At 49.6% G+C, this 18,699-nt stretch overlaps 1 protein-coding gene and 9 non-coding genes across 10 annotated transcripts; all 10 read right to left on the bottom strand.

Annotated features, from left to right (window-relative positions):
- Positions 1-1,921: 1,921 nt before the first annotated feature.
- On the bottom strand, positions 1,922-12,221 carry psma3 (proteasome 20S subunit alpha 3). Its single transcript, XM_034077750.2, has 11 exons — positions 12,110-12,221; positions 9,968-10,050; positions 9,605-9,728; positions 8,839-8,940; positions 8,006-8,079; positions 6,897-6,969; positions 6,337-6,402; positions 6,012-6,058; positions 5,236-5,303; positions 4,774-4,838; positions 1,922-2,112 (listed from the first exon to the last, which is right to left on the bottom strand). Exons 1-11 carry the CDS (start codon positions 12,128-12,130, stop codon positions 2,068-2,070), a joined length of 768 nt encoding a protein of 255 aa, XP_033933641.1. The 5' UTR covers positions 12,131-12,221; the 3' UTR covers positions 1,922-2,067.
- On the bottom strand, positions 2,337-2,414 carry LOC117441708 (small nucleolar RNA SNORD53/SNORD92). The gene has a single exon (XR_004551408.1). It is a non-coding gene; the product is annotated as a small nucleolar RNA SNORD53/SNORD92 (small nucleolar RNA).
- On the bottom strand, positions 4,935-5,015 carry LOC117441712 (small nucleolar RNA SNORD53/SNORD92). Its single transcript, XR_004551412.1, has one exon. It is a non-coding gene; the product is annotated as a small nucleolar RNA SNORD53/SNORD92 (small nucleolar RNA).
- LOC117441711 (small nucleolar RNA SNORD53/SNORD92) lies at positions 5,404-5,484 on the bottom strand. Its single transcript, XR_004551411.1, has one exon. It is a non-coding gene; the product is annotated as a small nucleolar RNA SNORD53/SNORD92 (small nucleolar RNA).
- On the bottom strand, positions 6,140-6,221 carry LOC117441715 (small nucleolar RNA SNORD53/SNORD92). The gene has a single exon (XR_004551415.1). It is a non-coding gene; the product is annotated as a small nucleolar RNA SNORD53/SNORD92 (small nucleolar RNA).
- On the bottom strand, positions 6,753-6,834 carry LOC117441709 (small nucleolar RNA SNORD53/SNORD92). Its single transcript, XR_004551409.1, has one exon. It is a non-coding gene; the product is annotated as a small nucleolar RNA SNORD53/SNORD92 (small nucleolar RNA).
- Positions 7,288-7,363, bottom strand: LOC117441713 (small nucleolar RNA SNORD53/SNORD92). The gene has a single exon (XR_004551413.1). It is a non-coding gene; the product is annotated as a small nucleolar RNA SNORD53/SNORD92 (small nucleolar RNA).
- Positions 9,334-9,415, bottom strand: LOC117441716 (small nucleolar RNA SNORD53/SNORD92). The gene has a single exon (XR_004551416.1). It is a non-coding gene; the product is annotated as a small nucleolar RNA SNORD53/SNORD92 (small nucleolar RNA).
- On the bottom strand, positions 9,811-9,891 carry LOC117441710 (small nucleolar RNA SNORD53/SNORD92). The gene has a single exon (XR_004551410.1). It is a non-coding gene; the product is annotated as a small nucleolar RNA SNORD53/SNORD92 (small nucleolar RNA).
- Positions 10,460-10,541, bottom strand: LOC117441714 (small nucleolar RNA SNORD53/SNORD92). Its single transcript, XR_004551414.1, has one exon. It is a non-coding gene; the product is annotated as a small nucleolar RNA SNORD53/SNORD92 (small nucleolar RNA).
- Positions 12,222-18,699: the final 6,478 nt, after the last annotated feature.

Here is an 18,699-nt window from a genome sequence, read left to right as displayed (position 1 = left end):
GTAGAACCAACCGGAAGGAGCTTTATTAGTAAACAAAGGTACCCTTTGTGTTTGTTTACACTCATGGCAGCTCAGCCGGAATAAAGAGGCGGGTTGTTTACTTTGATAAACGTCTTGTCTATCCTGTGTCTCTGACTGCTGTAAACACGTAATGGACTCTTTTCTGAACCTAGTTCTGCGACGTGGTTTATATGCGCGAGACCATGTCACATTATGGGATGTTTGGACCCGGGTTTCAGAGCACGAGCACCCGGAAGCGATTCCTGAGGGTTAGTCACTCTGGAGAAATAACGGGAGTTTCAGTCGGTGTTAAGAAGCGGAGGGGGCGGGGCCAGCGTGTGACGTCACAGGAAGAGGGTGACGTGAGAGCCCAGGCATGCTGCTCTGTGGAAGTTATTATTAACATGAACACATTGCTGGGAGACAGGTGTCCCACAGGTGAGGGACACATACTGAACTAAGGGACGGAGACACTACGCTGAGCTAGGGGACGGAGACACTACGTAAGGGACGGAGACACTACGCTGAGCTAGGGGACGGAGACACTACGCTGAGCTAAGGGACGGAGACACTACGCTGAGCGAGGGGACGGAGACACTACGCTGAGCTAAGGGACACTACGCTGAGCTAAGGGACGGAGACACTACGCTGAGCTAGGGGACGGTGACACTACGTAAGGGACGGAGACACTACGCTGAGCTAGGGGACGGAGACACTACGCTGAGCTAAGGGACGGAGACACTACGCTGAGCTAGGGGACGGAGACACTACGCTGAGCTAAGGGACGGAGACACTACGCTGAGCTAGGGGACGGAGACACTACGTAAGGGACGGAGACACTACGCTGAGCTAGGGGACGGAGACACTACGCTGAGCTAAGGGACGGAGACACTACGCTGAGCGAAGGGACGGAGACACTACGCTGAGCTAAGGGACACTACGCTGAGCTAAGGGACGGAGACACTACGCTGAGCTAGGGGACGGTGACACTACGTAAGGGACGGAGACACTACGCTGAGCTAGGGGACGGAGACACTACGCTGAGCTAAGGGACGGAGACACTACGCTGAGCTAGGGGACGGAGACACTACGCTGAGCTAAGGGACGGAGACACTACGCTGAGCGAAGGGACGGAAACTACTCCGAGACACTACGCTGAGCTAGGGGACGGAGACACTACGCTGAGCTAGGGGACGGACACTACGCTGAGCTAAGGGACGGAAACTGCTCCGAGACACTACGCTGAGCTAAGGGACGGAGACACTACGCTGAGCTAAGGGACGGAAACTGCTCCGAGACACTACGCTGAGCTAGGGGACGGAGACACTACACTGAGCTAAGGGACACTACGCTGAGCTAAGGGACGGAGACACTACGCTGAGCTAAGGGACAGAGACACCACGCTGAGCTAAGGGACACTACGCTGAGCTAAGGGACGGAGACACTACGCTGAGCTAAGGGACGGAGACACTACGCTGAGCTAAGGGACGAAGACACTACGCTGAGCTAAGGGACGAAGACACTACGCTGAGCTAAGGGACGAAGACACTACGCTGAGCTAAGGAACGGAGACACCACGCTGAGCTAAGGGACGGAGACACCACGCTGAGCTAAGGGACGGAGACAACACGCTGAGCTAAGGGACGGAGACACCACGCTGAGCTAAGGGACGGAGACACCACGCTGAGCTAAGGGACGGAGACACTACGCTGAGCTAAGGGACGGAGACACACGAGGCATTGAGAGCTGAACTATCATCTCAAACAGAAATAAAAGACGAGAGCAGCACTTTATAAAACACATGAGGAATATGAACAGGACGCCAGCCTCCAGGGGGCGTGGTCAGCGATGGAGAGGCTCCTCCTCCTCCTCCTCCTCCTCCTCCTCGCTTTGCGGAGAACAAACACACACTTTCTCCAACTGGTCTTTTTTTTTTATTTTGGAAGCAGAAATTCAAACCAAATGAAACACGAAAGTTCATGAACTACAAAACATACAAAATAAAGTGAAGAGGGGCGGGGCCAGTGAGGCCAGAGGGGCGGGGCCAGTGGGGCCGGGCCAGCGGGGCTACATGTTGTCTTCATCGGAGTCGTCCTCCTCCTCCAGAGAGTCCTGCAACACAACAACACCGTCAGTCCGAGGGTGTGTGTGTGTGTGTGTGAGAGCGTGTGTGAGTGTGTGAGAGAGCGTGTGAGAGTGTGTGTGAGTGTGTGAGAGAGCGTGTGAGAGTGTGAGAGAGCGTGTGAGAGTGTGTGAGTGTGTGTGAGAGAGAGTGTGAGTGTGTGTGAGAGAGAGTGTGAGTGTGTGAGAGAGAGTGTGTGAGTGTGTGTGAGCGAGTGGTCAGACAGCCAAGAGGATATGACATCACAGGAGTTCAGCTTTTTAAGCGAAACCTCTGACTCTCATCATCCCACCCTGCAGACTGTGAGGCGTGTGTCTGTGAGGTGTGTGTCTGTGAGGCGTGTCTGAGGTATGTGTGTCTGTGAGGCGTGTGTGTCTGTGAGGCGTGTGTGTCTGTGAGGTGTGTCTGAGGCGTGTGTCTGTGAGGCGCGTGTGTCTGTGAGGCGCGTGTGTCTGTGAGGCGCGTGTGTCTGTGAGGCGTGTGTGTCTGTGAGGTGTGTGTCTGTGAGGTGTGTGTCTGTGAGGCGTGTGTGTCTGTGAGGCGTGAGTGTCTGTGAGGCGTGAGTGTCTGTGAGGCGTGTGTCTGTGAGGTGTGTGTCTGTGAGGCGTGTCTGAGGTATGTGTGTCTGTGAGGCGTGTGTGTCTGTGAGGCGTGTGTCTGTGAGGTGTGAGTGTCTGTGAGGCGTGTGTCTGTGAGGTGTGTGTCTGTGAGGCGTGTCTGAGGTATGTGTGTCTGTGAGGCGTGTGTGTCTGTGAGGCGTGTGTGTCTGTGAGGTGTGTCTGAGGCGTGTGTCTGTGAGGCGCGTGTGTCTGTGAGGCGCGTGTGTCTGTGAGGCGCGTGTGTCTGTGAGGCGTGTGTGTCTGTGAGGCGTGTGTGTCTGTGAGGCGTGAGTGTCTGTGAGGTGTGTGTCTGTGAGGCGTGAGTGTCTGTGAGGCGTGAGTGTCTGTGAGGCGTGAGTGTCTGTGAGGCGTGAGTGTCTGTGAGGCGTGTGTGTCTGTGAGGTGTGTCTGTGAGGCGTGTGTGTCTGTGAGGTGTGAGTCTGTGAGGCGTGTCTGAGGTGTGTGTCTGTGAGGCGTGTGTATGTGTCTGTGAGGTGTGAGTCTGTGAGGCGTGTCTGAGGTGTGTGTATGTGTCTGTGAGGTGTGAGTCTGTGAGGCGTGTCTGAGGTGTGTGTCTGTGAGGTGTGTGTCTGTGAGGTGTGTGTCTGTGAGGCGTGTCTGAGGTATGTGTGTCTGTGAGGCGCGTGTGTCTGTGAGGCGCGTGTGTCTGTGAGGCGTGTGTGTCTGTGAGGCGTGTGTGTCTGTGAGGCGTGAGTGTCTGTGAGGCGTGTGTCTGTGAGGTGTGTGTCTGTGAGGCGTGTCTGAGGTATGTGTGTCTGTGAGGCGTGTGTGTCTGAGGCGTGTGTCTGTGAGGCGTGTGTCTGTGAGGTGTGTGTCTGTGAGGCGTGTCTGAGGTATGTGTGTCTGTGAGGCGCGTGTGTCTGTGAGGCGCGTGTGTCTGTGAGGCGCGTGTGTCTGTGAGGCGTGTGTGTCTGTGAGGTGTGTGTCTGTGAGGCGTGAGTGTCTGTGAGGCGTGTGTCTGTGAGGCGTGTGTCTGTGAGGTGTGTGTCTGTGAGGCGTGTCTGAGGTGTGTGTGTCTGTGAGGCGTGTGTGTCTGTGAGGCGTGTGTGTCTGTGAGGCGTGTGTGTCTGTAAGGTGTGTCTGAGGCGTGTGTCTGTGAGGCGCGTGTGTCTGTGAGGCGCGTGTGTCTGTGAGGCGTGAGTGTCTGTGAGGCGTGAGTGTCTGTGAGGCGTGAGTGTCTGTGAGGCGTGAGTGTCTGTGAGGCGTGAGTGTCTGTGAGGCGTGAGTGTCTGTGAGGCGTGAGTGTCTGTGAGGCGTGAGTGTCTGTGAGGCGTGAGTGTCTGTGAGGCGTGAGTGTCTGTGAGGCGTGTCTGTGAGGCGTGAGTGTCTGTGAGGCGTGAGTGTCTGTGAGGCGTGAGTGTCTGTGAGGCGTGAGTGTCTGTGAGGCGTGAGTGTCTGTGAGGCGTGTGTGTCTGTGAGGTGTGTCTGTGAGGCGTGTGTGTCTGTGAGGTGTGAGTCTGTGAGGCGTGTCTGAGGTGTGTGTCTGTGAGGCGTGTGTATGTGTCTGTGAGGTGTGAGTCTGTGAGGCGTGTCTGAGGTGTGTGTATGTGTCTGTGAGGTGTGAGTCTGTGAGGCGTGTCTGAGGTGTGTGTCTGTGAGGTGTGTGTCTGTGAGGTGTGTGTGTCTGTGAGGCGTGTGTCTGTGAGGCGTGTGTCTGTGAGGCGTGTGTGTCTGTGAGGCGTGTGTGTCTGTGAGGTGTGTGTGTCTGTGAGGTGTGTGTGTCTGTGAGGTGTGTGTGTCTGTGAGGTGTGTGTGTCTGTGAGGTGTGTGTGTCTGTGAGGTGTGTGTGTCTGTGAGGTGTGTGTGTCTGAGGTGTGTGTGAGGCGTGTGTGTCTGTGAGGTGTGTGTGAGGCGTGTGTGTCTGTGAGGCGTGTGTGTCTGTGAGGCGTGTGTCTGTGAGGCGTGTGTGTGAGGCGTGTGTGTCTGTGAGGCGTGTGTCTGAGGCGTGTGTGAGGTGTGTGTGTGTGTCTGAGGCGTGTGTGTCTGTGAGGCGTGTGTGAGGTGTGTGTGTGTCTGAGAGGCGGGCGTCACCTTGGCGTATTTCTCCGCCTCCTCTCGAACGTCTTTGGGAACGAGCTGGTGGCGCCCGTCTGTGACTGAGGAGAGAGAGACAGAGTTTACTTCAACGAGCTAACCGCTAATGCTAACAGAGTTTACATCCCATAATGAGCTGGAGGTGAGCTGGCAGCGGATTGGTCAGACAGCCAAGAGAAGGTGTGACATCACAGATATCAGCAGTTTTAGCGAAACCGTTCTCATCTTCATCACTCCTCCCCGACAGCCAATCACAGCGCCCCTGAGTCACTGTTAACTCACCAACACCTGTTGCCATGGTTACCTGTGTTCATGAGGGTTAAAGGCAGCTACTGGAAGCTACCAATCGTTTCTGTAACATTTTATTTTTTAGTAAAACTGTTTATTCTGTTTAATAACAATTAAAGACCGGTAGAGAGGACAGAAGAAGAAACGCAGCGCTGTGATTGGTGGACTCACCTTCTCCCACCCAGCTGAGCTCCAGCTCGAAGGCCTTGTCCTTCACCTCGTCGTGCACGATGTAGATTCTGCAGACACACAGAGAACGTGTCAATCTAAACGGGTTCTGGTGCGAGAGCTAACCGCTAATGCTAACAGAGTTACATCCCATAATGAGCTGGCAGCGGATTGGTCAGACAGCCAAGAGAAGGTGTGACATCACAGATATCAGCAGTTTTAGCGAAACCGTTCTCATCTTCATCACTCCTCCCCGACAGCCAATCACAGCGCACATACAGCCTGAGCGCACCTGAGCGCTCACCTGAGTAAGCTGGTTCTGGATCTGTGAACAACGAGCTAACGCTAACTGAGTTTACAGTTACACTATGATGCATTCAGGCTCCATTCAGTAAAAACGAGTTGGCCAAATGTTATGTTATTTCAAATGTACTGATGTCTGCTGTTCTGTGTCAATAAAGGTTAGTTTGGATGTTTCAAATGTACTGATGTCTGCTGTGCTGTGTCAATAAAGGTTAGTTTGGATGTTTCAAATGTACTGATGTCTGCTGTGCTGTGTCAATAAAGGTTAGTTTGGATGTTTCAAATGTACTGATGTCTGCTGTGCTGTGTCAATAAAGGTTAGTTTGGATGTTTCAAATGTACTGATGTCTGCTGTGCTGTGTCAATAAAGGTTAGTTTGGATGTTTCAAATGTACTGATGTCTGCTGTTCTGTGTCAATAAAGGTTAGTTTGGATGTTTAAATGTACTGATGTCTGCCGTTAGGATGCTTACTCACATTTTAGCGACCTCTTTCACGACCTCCCTGCACGTCATGTCCTTCATCTGAAACACACACCTCAGTTAATGACAGGGAACATGTCTCCGTTACATCCCATAATGAGCTGGAGGTGAGCTGGCAGCGGATTGGTCAGACAGCCAAGAGAAGGTGTGACATCACAGGATATCAGCAGTTTTAGCGAAACCGTTCTCATCTTCATCACTCCTCCCCGACAGCCAATCACAGCCTCAGATTCTCTGTGTGCTCACCTGAGTCACGTGACCGGCCCAGCTTCCTCCGCACCAGGTGAATGATCTGTTATTAGCTTCAGATGCTAACTCACCTGCAGTTTCTCGATCTCAGTCTTCGCTGCTTGCTTAGCCTTCCCGATCGCACAGCCCCAATAACCCTGAGGAGAGAGAGCTCTTCGTCATCATCATCATCATCACTGTTCAGTCACAGCCCCAATAACCCTGAGGAGAGAGAGCTCTTCATCATCACCATCATCACTGTTCAGTCACAGCTTTATTACAGGCAAGGAGCCAATTACCAACCACTTCGTGTTTTATATTCATTTATAATTTCAAATTGCGACAATCATTCGTTCATAATGTTGGGCTATAAAGGAACTACAGCACGGTCACATGACTTCACGTCACCACCGCTAAGCTAAAGGAGGCTAATGTTGGGCTATAAAGGAACTACAGCACGGCCACATGACTTCAACGAGTTTACATCCCATAATGAGCTGGCAGCGGATTGGTCAGACAGCCAAGAGAAGGTGTGACATCACAGGATATCAGCAGTTTTAGCGAAACCGTTCTCATCTTCATCACTCCTCCCCGACAGCCAATCACAGGACAGATACAGCACCTGATACATCCCATAATAATACTGACTCACGTGAGAGATGCCTGAGGGGTCGACCATGTAGAGCTGAGGACCGTCGTCTTTATCATAAGAGCCCAGGATGAAGCTAGACACAGAGACACGCTGCTTTAATACGTGGAGGCTCTGATCTCATGTGAGAGAGAGAGAGGGGGGGGGGGGGGAGAGGGGAGAGAGGAGAGAGAGGGGGGAGAGAGAGAGAGAGGAGAGAGAGAGGGGGGGGGGGAGAGAGGGGAGAGAGAGAGGGGGGGGAGAGAGAGAGAGGAGAGAGAGGGGGGGAGAGAGGAGAGAGAGGGGGGGAGAGAGAGGTGTGTGTGTGTGTGTGTGTGTGTGTGTGTGTGTGTGTGTGTGTGTGTGTGTGTGTGTGTGTGTGTGTGTGTGTGTGTGTGTGTGTGTGTGTGTGTGTGTGGTCAGACAGCCAAGAGGATGACATCACAGGAGTTCAGCTTTTTAAGCGAAACCTCTGACTCTCATCATCCCACCCTGCAGACTGAGGTTTAAATAGTCCTGCAGTCCCTGAACGCAGCGCGCTCAGTGAATCAGATGATGTCCCTGAACGCAGCACGCTCAGTGAATCAGATGATGTCCCTGAACGCAGCACTCTCAGTGAATCAGATGATGTCCCTGAACGCAGCACTCTCAGTGAATCAGATGATGTCCCTGAACGCAGCACGCTCAGTGAATCAGATGATGTCCCTGAACGCAGCGCGCTCAGTGAATCAGATGATGTCCCTGAACGCAGCGCGCTCAGTGAATCAGATGATGTCCCTGAACGCAGCACGCTCAGTGAATCAGATGATATCCCTGAACGCAGCACTCTCAGTGAATCAGATGATGTCCCTGAACGCAGCACTCTCAGTGAATCAGATGATGTCCCTGAACGCAGCACGCTCAGTAAATCAGATGATGTCCCTGAACGCAGCACGCTCAGTGAATCAGATGATGTCCCTGAACGCAGCACGCTCAGTGAATCAGATGATGTCCCTGAACGCAGCACGCTCAGTGAATCAGATGATGTCCCTGAACGCAGCACGCTCAGTGAATCAGATGATGTCCCTGAACGCAGCACGCTCAGTGAATCAGATGATGTCCCTGAATGTATCACTCAGAGTGCCGTAACTCACCTGCAGCCGAACGGCCTCACAGCGCTGTACAGAGTGTAGGCGTGCACATACATGGCCACTCTCTCCGACAGGTGCTGAAACCAGAGGAGACACTGTTAGCTTAGCATCAACCAGAGGAGACACTGTTAGCTTAGCATCAACCAGAGGAGACACTGTTAGCTTAGCATCAACCAGAGGAGACACTGTTAGCTTAGCATCAACCAGAGGAGACACTGTTAGCTTAGCATCAACCAGAGGAGACACTGTTAGCTTAGCATCAACCAGAGGAGACACTGTTAGCTTAGCATCAACTAGAGGAGAAACTGTTAGCTTAGCATCAACTAGAGGAGAAACTGTTAGCTTAGCATCAACTAGAGGAGAAACTGTTAGCTTAGCATCAACTAGAGGAGAAACTGTTAGCTTAGCATCAACTAGAGGAGAAACTGTTAGCTTAGCATCAACTAGAGGAGACACTGTTAGCTTAGCATCAACCAGAGGAGACACTGTTAGCTTAGCATCAACCAGAGGAGACACTGTTAGCTTAGCATCAACCAGAGGAGACACTGCTAGCTTAGCATCAACCAGAGGAGACACTGTTAGCTTAGCATCAACCAGAGGAGACACTGTTAGCTTAGCATCAACCAGAGGAGACACTGCTAGCTTAGCATCAACCAGAGGAGACACTGCTAGCTTAGCATCAACCAGAGGAGACACTGCTAGCTTAGCATCAACCAGAGGAGACACTGCTAGCTTAGCATCAACCAGAGAAGAAACTGTTAGCTTAGCATCAACCAGAGGAGACACTGTTAGCTTAGCATCAGCTGCACCAGAGATCACATGAGTAAGAGCCGCACCTTGAGGGGAATGTCATGTCCGTAGCTCGATCTGAAGCTGGAGGCTTCCTCTCTCGCCACTTCAGAGAGAGAGCGAGCATCAGCTAGCAGCCCAGCTACCGCCTAGAGAGAGGACGAGAGAGTTATTCAAGAGAGGCTATTAAGGAGCTACAGCACGGTCACATGCCTTCACCACCGCAAAGCTAAAGGTGGCTAATGTTGGGCTAAAAAGGAACTACAGCTCTGTCAAATAACTTCACCACCGCTAAGCTAAAGGTGGCTAACGTTGGGCTAAAAAGGAACTACAGCACGGTCACATGACTTCACCACCGCTAAGCTAAAGGTGGCTAACGTTGGGCTAAAAAGGAACTACAGCTCGGTCACATGACTTCACCACCGCTAAGCTAAAGGTGGCTAAAAAGGAACTACAGCACGGTCACATGACTTCAACAAGCTAACCGCTAATGCTAACAGAGTTTACATCCCATAATGAGCTGGAGGTGAGCTGGCAGCGGATTGGTCAGACAGCCAAGAGAAGGTGTGACATCACAGGATATCAGCAGTTTTAGCGAAACCGTTCTCATCTTCATCACTCCTCCCCGACAGCCAATCACAGGACAGATACAGCCTGAGCGCACCTGAGTCACTGTTAACTCACTAACACCTGTTCCCATGGTTACTTGCGTTTATGAGCAGTAAAGGCAGCTACTGTAACGCTATCACGTCACCACCACTAAGCTAAAGGTGGCTAGTGTGTGTGTGTGTGTGTGTGTGTGTGTGTGGTTACCATGCCGACGTGTCTGTCGATGTTGAAGATGCGTTTGTTGGAGCCCTGCTCGTACAGTTTGGACAGAATCAGCTTCTCTACCCCGAACACAACGCCATCCTTACAGCGGATAGCGATGGCCGTGCTGAAAACACACACTTCAGTTAATGACAGTAAACATGTTTCTGTTACATCCCATAATGAGCTGGAGGTGAGCTGGCAGCGGATTGGTCAGACAGCCAAGAGAAGGTGTGACATCACAGATATCAGCAGTTTTAGCGAAACCGTTCTCATCTTCATCACTCCTCCCCGACAGCCAATCACAGCGCTCCATTATCAGCCAATCACAGCGCCCCTGAGTCATGTGAGCACGTGGTTATTTACCTGCTGTTCTCCACGGCCTTCATGGCGTACTCCACCTGAAACACCCGTCCATCTGGAGAGAAGGTGGAGGCGGACAGATCGTACTGCAGGACAGTTTATATATTAATATATATATATATATATATATATACAGTGCAGATGCAAAATAACACAAGTATAAATCCATAAGACGGTCCGTTCTGATTCTGTGACACATCAAATGTCCGGGGGCAATCTGCTGCTTCGTAGATGCATCGTTTGAAATGTCCTAATAAATAGTTTGATTGAGATGTAACATTTTAAGGCGTTTAACTTGTGAAAAAAACCCGAAGTCCAGGCAAGGAGGCAATTACAAACCACTTCGTGTTTTATATTCATTTATCAATTTAAAATTGCGACAATTATTCGTTCATAGTGTTGGGCTATAAAGGAACTACAGCACGGTCACATGACTTCAACGAGCTAACCGCTAATGCTAACAGAGTTTACATCCCATAATGAGCTGGCAGCGGATTGGTCAGACAGCCAAGAGAAGGTGTGACATCACAGGATATCAGCAGTTTTAGCGAAACCGTTCTCATCTTCATCACTCCTCCCCGACAGCCAATCACAGCACCCCGGAGTCATGTGACCCTTACATGGCTCTTAAACCAGACATGGAGCCAATTAGAGCCAATTAAAACCACGTAGTGTTTTATGTTAATTAAAAATTGGGACACTCATTAATCTGCAGCTGAACACGTGACCTGTAGAGCCACGTGTTCTCTACTGTACACACCGCTGCTATAGCCAGTCAGATCTCACTGAGTGAAGCTCGTGGGTCTGCACCGCTCTCACGATGATCACCAGTGAGGTAAAGCTGATTGAACACACACTTCAGTTTAATCTGATGTGTGTCTGAAGGGAGTTTGGTTTGAGCTAGCAGCTAGCATGGAGTCTGCCCATGTATTTGATATTCCTGAAGTTACTCTGAAGTATATTTAGAAACAGGTGTTTTATTAAGTGTTACCTGTAAACTGTATCTGCATTGAATCTGTTTCAGAGGGTACTCTGCCCAGCTGTAAGGAGGATTTAAGCTGAGTTAGACTTTAACTCACATCAAATAGACTATTAAAGGTAAAGTATATTAAAGGTAAAGTCTATTAAAGGTAAAGTATATTAAAGGTAAAGTCTATTGAGGGTACTTTGAAGGCTGATTGAACAGAAACACTGAACAGAAGAGAAAGATGAAATCGGGGATAAACCACTCGTCCCGTTTCAACACGAGGCCGGGCAACGTGTTTCACTAAATTAGAAACATGAGGAATAGAGCCGCAGACATGCATTATAAAAGTTATTTAAAAAACCTGCGATTAACACGCAAAGAGATTAAAATAAATAAAACACGATAATATATAAAAACACGACTAAGGGAGTAGGCTATGGGTGAGAGCTAACAGTTAGCATCTGTTTATTTACTCATATTCCTAAAGTTAATAATGTTATGAAGACGGAGAGAGATGCGTTTAATTCATGGTCTTTTAATGGAAGTATTATCTACAAACTGAAACTCAACAAAGTATAAAAACGGAATGCTTTCGTTTTCGCTTAAGCTTCTGTTAGCTTCAGTTAGCTCATTATGTTGATTTAAAGTGTATTCATGTCTGTTTAAGGGAGTATCATGGCGGCCGATTACATTAAAGCAGTTAAAAGAGAACATAGAAAGTGTTGAAGTATATACATGAGGGATTAATTTTAGCGACACATCTCAAAACTATTTATTTCTGAACAGTTTGGTTGCGAGCTAACAGTTAGCATGGAGTCTTATTTATTTGCTGACTCATTTATGTTCCTAAAGTTACTCATATGTAGTATGAGTAACTTTAAAGAGACATGTTTATCATTTTAAGTTATCTATAAAAGTACAGATAAATGAATATTAAAACTGTGAATGCTGTCATTTCTCTTGGTATCTCCTGTTAGCTTGTGTTAGCATGCCTCGTTGTGACTCAGCAGGCTAACACGCTAGCTCGCATGCTACATGGTACAATGAACGGGTTTTAAGAGCGGATACCCCCAGTAAAGGGTATACTCCCAGTAGAGTGTATATTCCCAGTAGAGTGGACACTCCCAGTATAACAGGGTGAAACGGGGACACATTGAGAGGGTTAAAGGGAAACTCACCCCGGTTCCGATGGAGCTCATTTTCTCTCAGACTCTGATCCAGCGAAGCTTCTCATCGGTCGCTCCGCACTGCTTCCGGCTGCCCCTCCACAATAAGAGCCTTGAGTTTCAAAATAAGACTCTATATCCTCTCTTCTTCTTCTTCGGGGTTCCCGGCGGTTCGGATCCAGTTTAATGGCGCGTTGCCGCCACCGGTCGGCTCCAGAGGGAATATACTCACAGTTCACTTTCTCAATCCTTCACAACAACAGCCAAATAAATAACACCTCGAATCCTGCAAAGCAACATGTGATGGGATTTACAGTGATGCAATATATAGTAGGTTTCCGGGTTGCAATCAACATGCTGCGCTTCCCTTCTGTCTGCCACCCAATTCAGGACTGATGTGGATTTCCTTCCTTCCTGTGTCTCCTCTGTATAAAGGACATTACGGGCGGCTGTGGCTCAGTGGATAGTGTGCTAGACTTCGAATCAGTGTGTAGCAAGTTCGAGTCCCACTGCAGTCAGCATGTCGTTGTGTCCCTGTCGTTGTGACACTTCACCCAGATTGCCTTCCCGTGTCTCATCTGTATAAAGGACTGTGCAACTTGCTATTTTATTTCTATTTGAGATGTTTACATGTTGGATTGTTTATTTCTTTTAATTTCTCTAGTGCCTTGTGTTTTTATGCTGCTGCAACGCAAACATTTCCCAGATTGGGATCAATAAAGTACTACTTATCTCATCTTGTCTTATTTGTATCTTAAACCCCCCATTAAGAAGTATAACGCTGTGCTCTACTGCTCAGACCCGGTTCCCGAACAAAAGGACTTGGGCCTCTGAGAGGACGGGGGGTGCAGCAGTAGTAGGTTTACGTGAGCAATAGCGGCCGGCAACAGCAATGATGTTATCTCTTATGCTGCGTTCACACCGGACGCGATGCGAATATTCGCTTCGCTCTAATCGCTCGAGTTTCACCGCGGCTGCAGCTGTGCGAGCGGCTGCAGCCGTGTTTACTCGCATCATTCAAAGGCAAGGCAAGTTTATTTATACAGCACCTTTCAACACAAGGCCATTCAAGGTGCTTTACAAAAATGAAAGACATTCAGACAAAGGCATTTAAAAACAGTGAAAGATAATAAAAGAAACATTAAAAGAAAAAATACATGAATAAAAAGTTACAGTGCATTAAGATATGAATAGTTCACACAGAAGTTCCACTTTACTGATGAACACAACGGCTCAGTTGTTCATTCAAACAAGACGCGCTGGCTCGGGGCTACAACTACAACAAGATGAACATATTTGACCGTGATTTAATTGTAATACACGTTCAAAATGATGCCGAAGAAACAACACACTGATACCGGTTAGTAAAGACCATGAATTAATGCTTTGAGTCTGCAGACAGACGGCAGGCGAAAAGCTTTTAAAATGCGTGTTTTCTGAATGGAGATCGGGTCGACCAGGCTAAGCTAATTGTTGTGTTCTGATATACTCCTGCAGTGGACGCATACGTGAGCGCTTGCTGCTAGAAGACAAACTGACCCTGGATGAAGCCATTCAGATGGCAAATCAGGTGGAAACGGCGGTGCGCAACGTGGCCGAGTTCTCCAACAGTGAAGTGCCTGTGAGGGAGATCAGGGCGCCAACACGGGAACAAAAACGTCCCGCTGCAAGTAAACAAAGGAAAGGTGAGAGAAAGTCTGAGCAAGCACGAAGACGTTACAGATGTGATTCAGATAAACATATGGCCAATTCCACACAATGCCCTGCCACAAACTAAATATGCAAATCCTGTGGAAAAACAGGGCATTTTGCCAAAGTGTGTCGTTCAGAACAAAAACGTGAAGTGAGGGAGGTCGTTATTCCAGAACTGACTGTTTTATTGCTGAATAATACTGCCCCAAAGGAGAAGAAAATAATGTGCACTGTAGATTTGGGACTTTCTCCTGCGAACCAGTCATTTGAGATGATAGTAGATACTGGTTCCTCTGCCTGCTCATGTGTACAGACCTACTTCAGTCACATACCACTGAAACCTACACAGGTTCCTCTACTCACATACTCAAGACAGAGAATCCCAGTACTAGGGACACTGCATTTACGTGCATTCCATGACGGAAATACTGCCTCAGCTACCCTTTTCATTGTGAAGTCAGGTTCCATACTGCTGGGCCTGGACCTGGTCATCATGAGAAACAGAGTGGTGTGAAGTCAGAGCAGACAGTCAGAGAGATAACAACCCCACCTGCAACTCCTACGACACCTCCTGCACCTGTTCATACAGCTTTACCTATGGGCTGTGCTAGGAACGATGACCACATTGCAGCTATGCGGGATGCTCCATCACCCAGTGATCCAGTGACTCGCAGGTCTTTTCTTGGCCTAACATCGTGGTACTCCAAGTTCATACAGAACTGTGTTGGAACCAATGAGAGATGTGCTACGCAGAGCTACATGCACATGGACTGATGAGGCACTGAGTAGTTTTCAGCAGGTTAAACTACTCATCACAGACAGTTCATCACTTGCTCTTTTTGACCCGTCACTGCCCACCATAGGGTCCACAGATGCCTCAGACTATGGCATAGGTGGGGTGCTGACACAGATACATCCTGACAACACTGAAAGAACAGTGGCATTTGCTTCCCGCTCTCTTAGTCTTGCAGAGAGAAAGTACTCTGTGGTAGAAAAGGAAGCTTTGGCCTGTGTGTGTGCTGCAGAGCGTTGGAGAACCTCCTTGTGGGGAACAAAGGACCCTAAGGACTGATCACCAAGCTTTGACCACACTCTTGGCTACAAAAGGCATGGGGAGAGCTGGAATGAGAGTAGCACGCTGGTCTGCCAGGCTACTCTGCTTCAACTATGATATTGTCTACAGACCCGGTGCTCAGAACCATGCAGCAGACTGCCTTTCCCGCCTGCCACTGCCACACGGACAGGACTGCACCTCAGACACTTGCTGCTGTCTCTGCCCTGCTGACTGCTGTTCCCTCGTCTGACTTCACAGATGCCTGCACTTCCTGTCCAGAGTTACGTCAGCTACGCAACTACATGACAGACGGGTGGCCAGCTTCATCCAAAGGCCTGCCTGCTAACATGTTGCCGTACTACCAGGTGAGAAATGAACTTTCTGTACATGAACAACTCATCTGAGAGGGAGTCGCAGGTTAGTTGTTCCAGTAAAGCTACACTCACACATGGAGTCCTTAGCACACGAGAGCCACCAAGGCATTGCACGCACAAAACAGAGACTCAGAGACTTGTATTGGTGGCCTAAAATGGATGCACTGGTACAATGGGTTATCGCCGCCTGTGTGTCCTGCCAGATGGATGATAAGACAGCTCAAACTAACCCTGCACCTATGACACCAGTCCCTCTGCCTCAGGGGCCATGGCAGAAGCTTGCACTCGACATCGTGGGCCCATTTGAGACTGGTCCGGTGGACTGGAAGTGTGCTATTACTATTTCTGACTACTATTCAAAATGGCCAGAAGTGTGTTCTGCCCCAAGATGCACGACTGCAACAGCGATCACCTTCATGAGATCAGTGGTCAGCCAAAAAGGGAACCCCGTCTCTGTGGTGACAGATAACGGTCCACAATTCACATCCTCAGAACTCGCCTCTTTCCTAAAGAAAGAGACATCCAACACACCAGGACTACACTCTACCACCCAGAAGGACATGGAGCGGAGGAGAGGCTGAATAGCGTGCTGAAGGAAGCATTCTCACTGCACAGAGAGAGAACGCTCTGAGTTTCTTCAGGTCTACAGAGCTACACGCCACGACAGGGACATCTCCTTTCCAGCTCATGTATGGAAGAAAAACGTGAACCAAACTCTCAATCCTGCCACAGCTTACTGAAACTCAGGATCCGGAACTGAGAGACAGAGTGGAAAAGAAACAGTGGCACATGAAAACACACACTGACGCCAAAAGAAATGCCAAGATTCCCAAAATACATCCGGGAAGCCTGGTGCATGTCAGCAAGGGAAAGCCACAGTTCAGTGAGCCTCTGGAAGGACCTCACACGCTGGATAATGAAACACCTGGGATGCTTCACACCTGTCGGTGCTTCCAGAAACATTCACTCCTCCATCAGGAGAAGTGAGGCCTGCTGAGCCAGGCACAGTGCATGGTGCTCAGAGCAGGAACCAGCGAATCAGAAGGCAGCCTGCTTGGATTGAGGACTATGTCACTTAAACTGTGGTTGAATTAATGTTTGAAAATGTTCTGCATATTGTGATACGTGAAGTTATTATTATTCCAGATGGTTACTACAGAAGTCTCTGTTTGAAATGCCAATGTTATGCATACTGTTCAAGTGGAGAATAACTATTTTAAGAAGGGGGGAAATGTTGTGTTCTGATATACTCCTGCCAATAGGGGGCGCCGTGTAACCAGAGTAACCTACAATGTAGAGAGAAGAAGGGTATGCCCGCGAGTTGATGCATGAAGAACAGTAAAGAGCTTAGTACCCGTATCCTCTGTCCCGTGCTTCATTAATGTCTTTCTACTAATACACAACACGATATGCTCACTCCACACTCACAACGGCCTACAGACATAAATAAAGCAGCGACTGTATTCTGGATCAACACTGAGCAGAACCCAGAGGTACCACGCTCAGTGGGGGATGGATGATCCCCGCTAAATGTCTCTTACAGTTGGCCGGAAGCACTCTTCTCCTGGTAGCAAGTTCCACTCTCTGATTGTTCTCGGAAAGAAGGAGTATCTAAGAGCGTCACTCGTTGCGAAAATTCGCTCGAAGTCCAAAGAGTTGGCTTTGCGGGTTCTTCTCACTGGCTCTCGGCACATCGATGCATCGATGGCTGAGATGTTATGGACAATCTTGAAGAAGAGAACCAAACGAGCCAATCGCCGCCTTTCCCTTCATTCCACCCAGTTCCACCGCTTGAGCATTTCTGTGACGCTGCTGTCCCTGTGTACTGAGTCCAGGCATCACGGTCTCCATCAGTGCAGGGTCCCAGACCGAGCTGGCGTACGTAGTTCAGAACGTACTGGGGCCACAAAAGCTGTCTCCTTCAGGTTCTGGGGACAGCGTCGCAGCTTCCGGCGTAGGAAGCCGAGCGAACGGTTTGCCTGCGTTACAGTGTGGCCAATGTGGTGGCGGTGGGTCGGCTCTCTAACACCTGGCCACATGAGTATAGTCTTTAATGTGCGGGTTCGTTGGTCTGTTCGTAGGATGTAGCACTTACTAGTGTTAAAGCACATTCCCCAAGTGTTAGCCCACTCCTGAAGTCTAGGTCAGCCTGTAGGTCTTCTTGGTCACTTCCATCTTGAATAGGCAGGCAGTCATCCGCGAGTAACCGCACTGTAGATGCTACATGCGACGGCAGGTCGTTAATGTAGCATAAGAAAAGCAATGGACCCAGCACAGTGCCTTGTGGGACCCCAGAGTCAACGTGAACTGTACTTGATTTCACCCCTTCTACGACTACTCGTTGGCTTCTTATATGAGAAAGGTTCTGGTCCAATCGAGTGTTGGGCCGGTGATACCCATGTGGGCCAGCTTTAGCAGCAGGCGCTGATGTGGAACCGCGTCGAAAGCCTTTGAGGAGTCAAGCATTGCCAGACTAGGAGTTGAGTTTCACACGAATGGTTTTGTCGAGATGCTGCACCGGGGCGAGGACGTTACGCCTTCCAGGCCTTCAACAGGCGTTTGCACGTGATGTGTTCCAGGAGTTTACAACACGCTACTGTCAGGGAACTGGTCTGTAATTTGCGGCGGTGTGCCGGGCCCCTTTCTTGAACATAGGCGTAACGTTTGCCTGCAGCCAGTCATCGGGTAGATTTCCTGTTCGCAGTGACTGCGTGAAGACGCACGTAAGCAGTGGGCTTATTTGGGGGGCCAGCATCTGGAGGATACGATTGGGTAGACCGTCTGGAGTATACGATTGGGTAGACCATCTGGAGTATACGATTGGGTAGACCATCTGGAGTATACGATTGGGTAGACCATCTGGAGGATACGATTGGGTAGACCGTCTGGAGGATACGATTGGGCAGACCATCTGGAGGATACGATTGGGTAGACCATCTGGAGTATACGATTGGGTAGACCATCTGGAGTATACGATTGGGTAGACCATCTGGAGTATACGATTGGGTAGACCATCTGGAGGATACGATTGGGTAGACCATCTGGAGTATACGATTGGGTAGACCATCTGGAGTATACGATTGGGTAGACCATCTGGAGTATACGATTGGGTAGACCATCTGGAGTATACGATTGGGTAGACCATCTGGAGTATACGATTGGGTAGACCGTCTGGAGGATACGATTGGGTAGACCGTCTGGAGGATACGATTGGGTAGACCGTCTGGAGTATACGATTGGGTAGACCGTCTGGAGGATACGATTGGGTAGACCGTCTGGAGGATACGATTGGGTAGACCGTCTGGAGGATACGATTGGGTAGACCATCTGGAGGATACGATTGGGTAGACCGTCTGGAGGATACGATTGGGTAGACCATCTGGAGTATACGATTGGGTAGACCGTCTGGAGGATACGATTGGGTAGACCGTCTGGAGGATACGATTGGGTAGACCATCTGGAGTATACGATTGGGTAGACCG

Source organism: Pseudochaenichthys georgianus, unplaced genomic scaffold (genome assembly GCF_902827115.2).
Source record: "Pseudochaenichthys georgianus unplaced genomic scaffold, fPseGeo1.2 scaffold_1927_arrow_ctg1, whole genome shotgun sequence".
Classification (NCBI taxonomy): domain Eukaryota; kingdom Metazoa; phylum Chordata; class Actinopteri; order Perciformes; family Channichthyidae; genus Pseudochaenichthys; species Pseudochaenichthys georgianus.
This window is presented reverse-complemented; position numbering and strand designations above follow the sequence as displayed.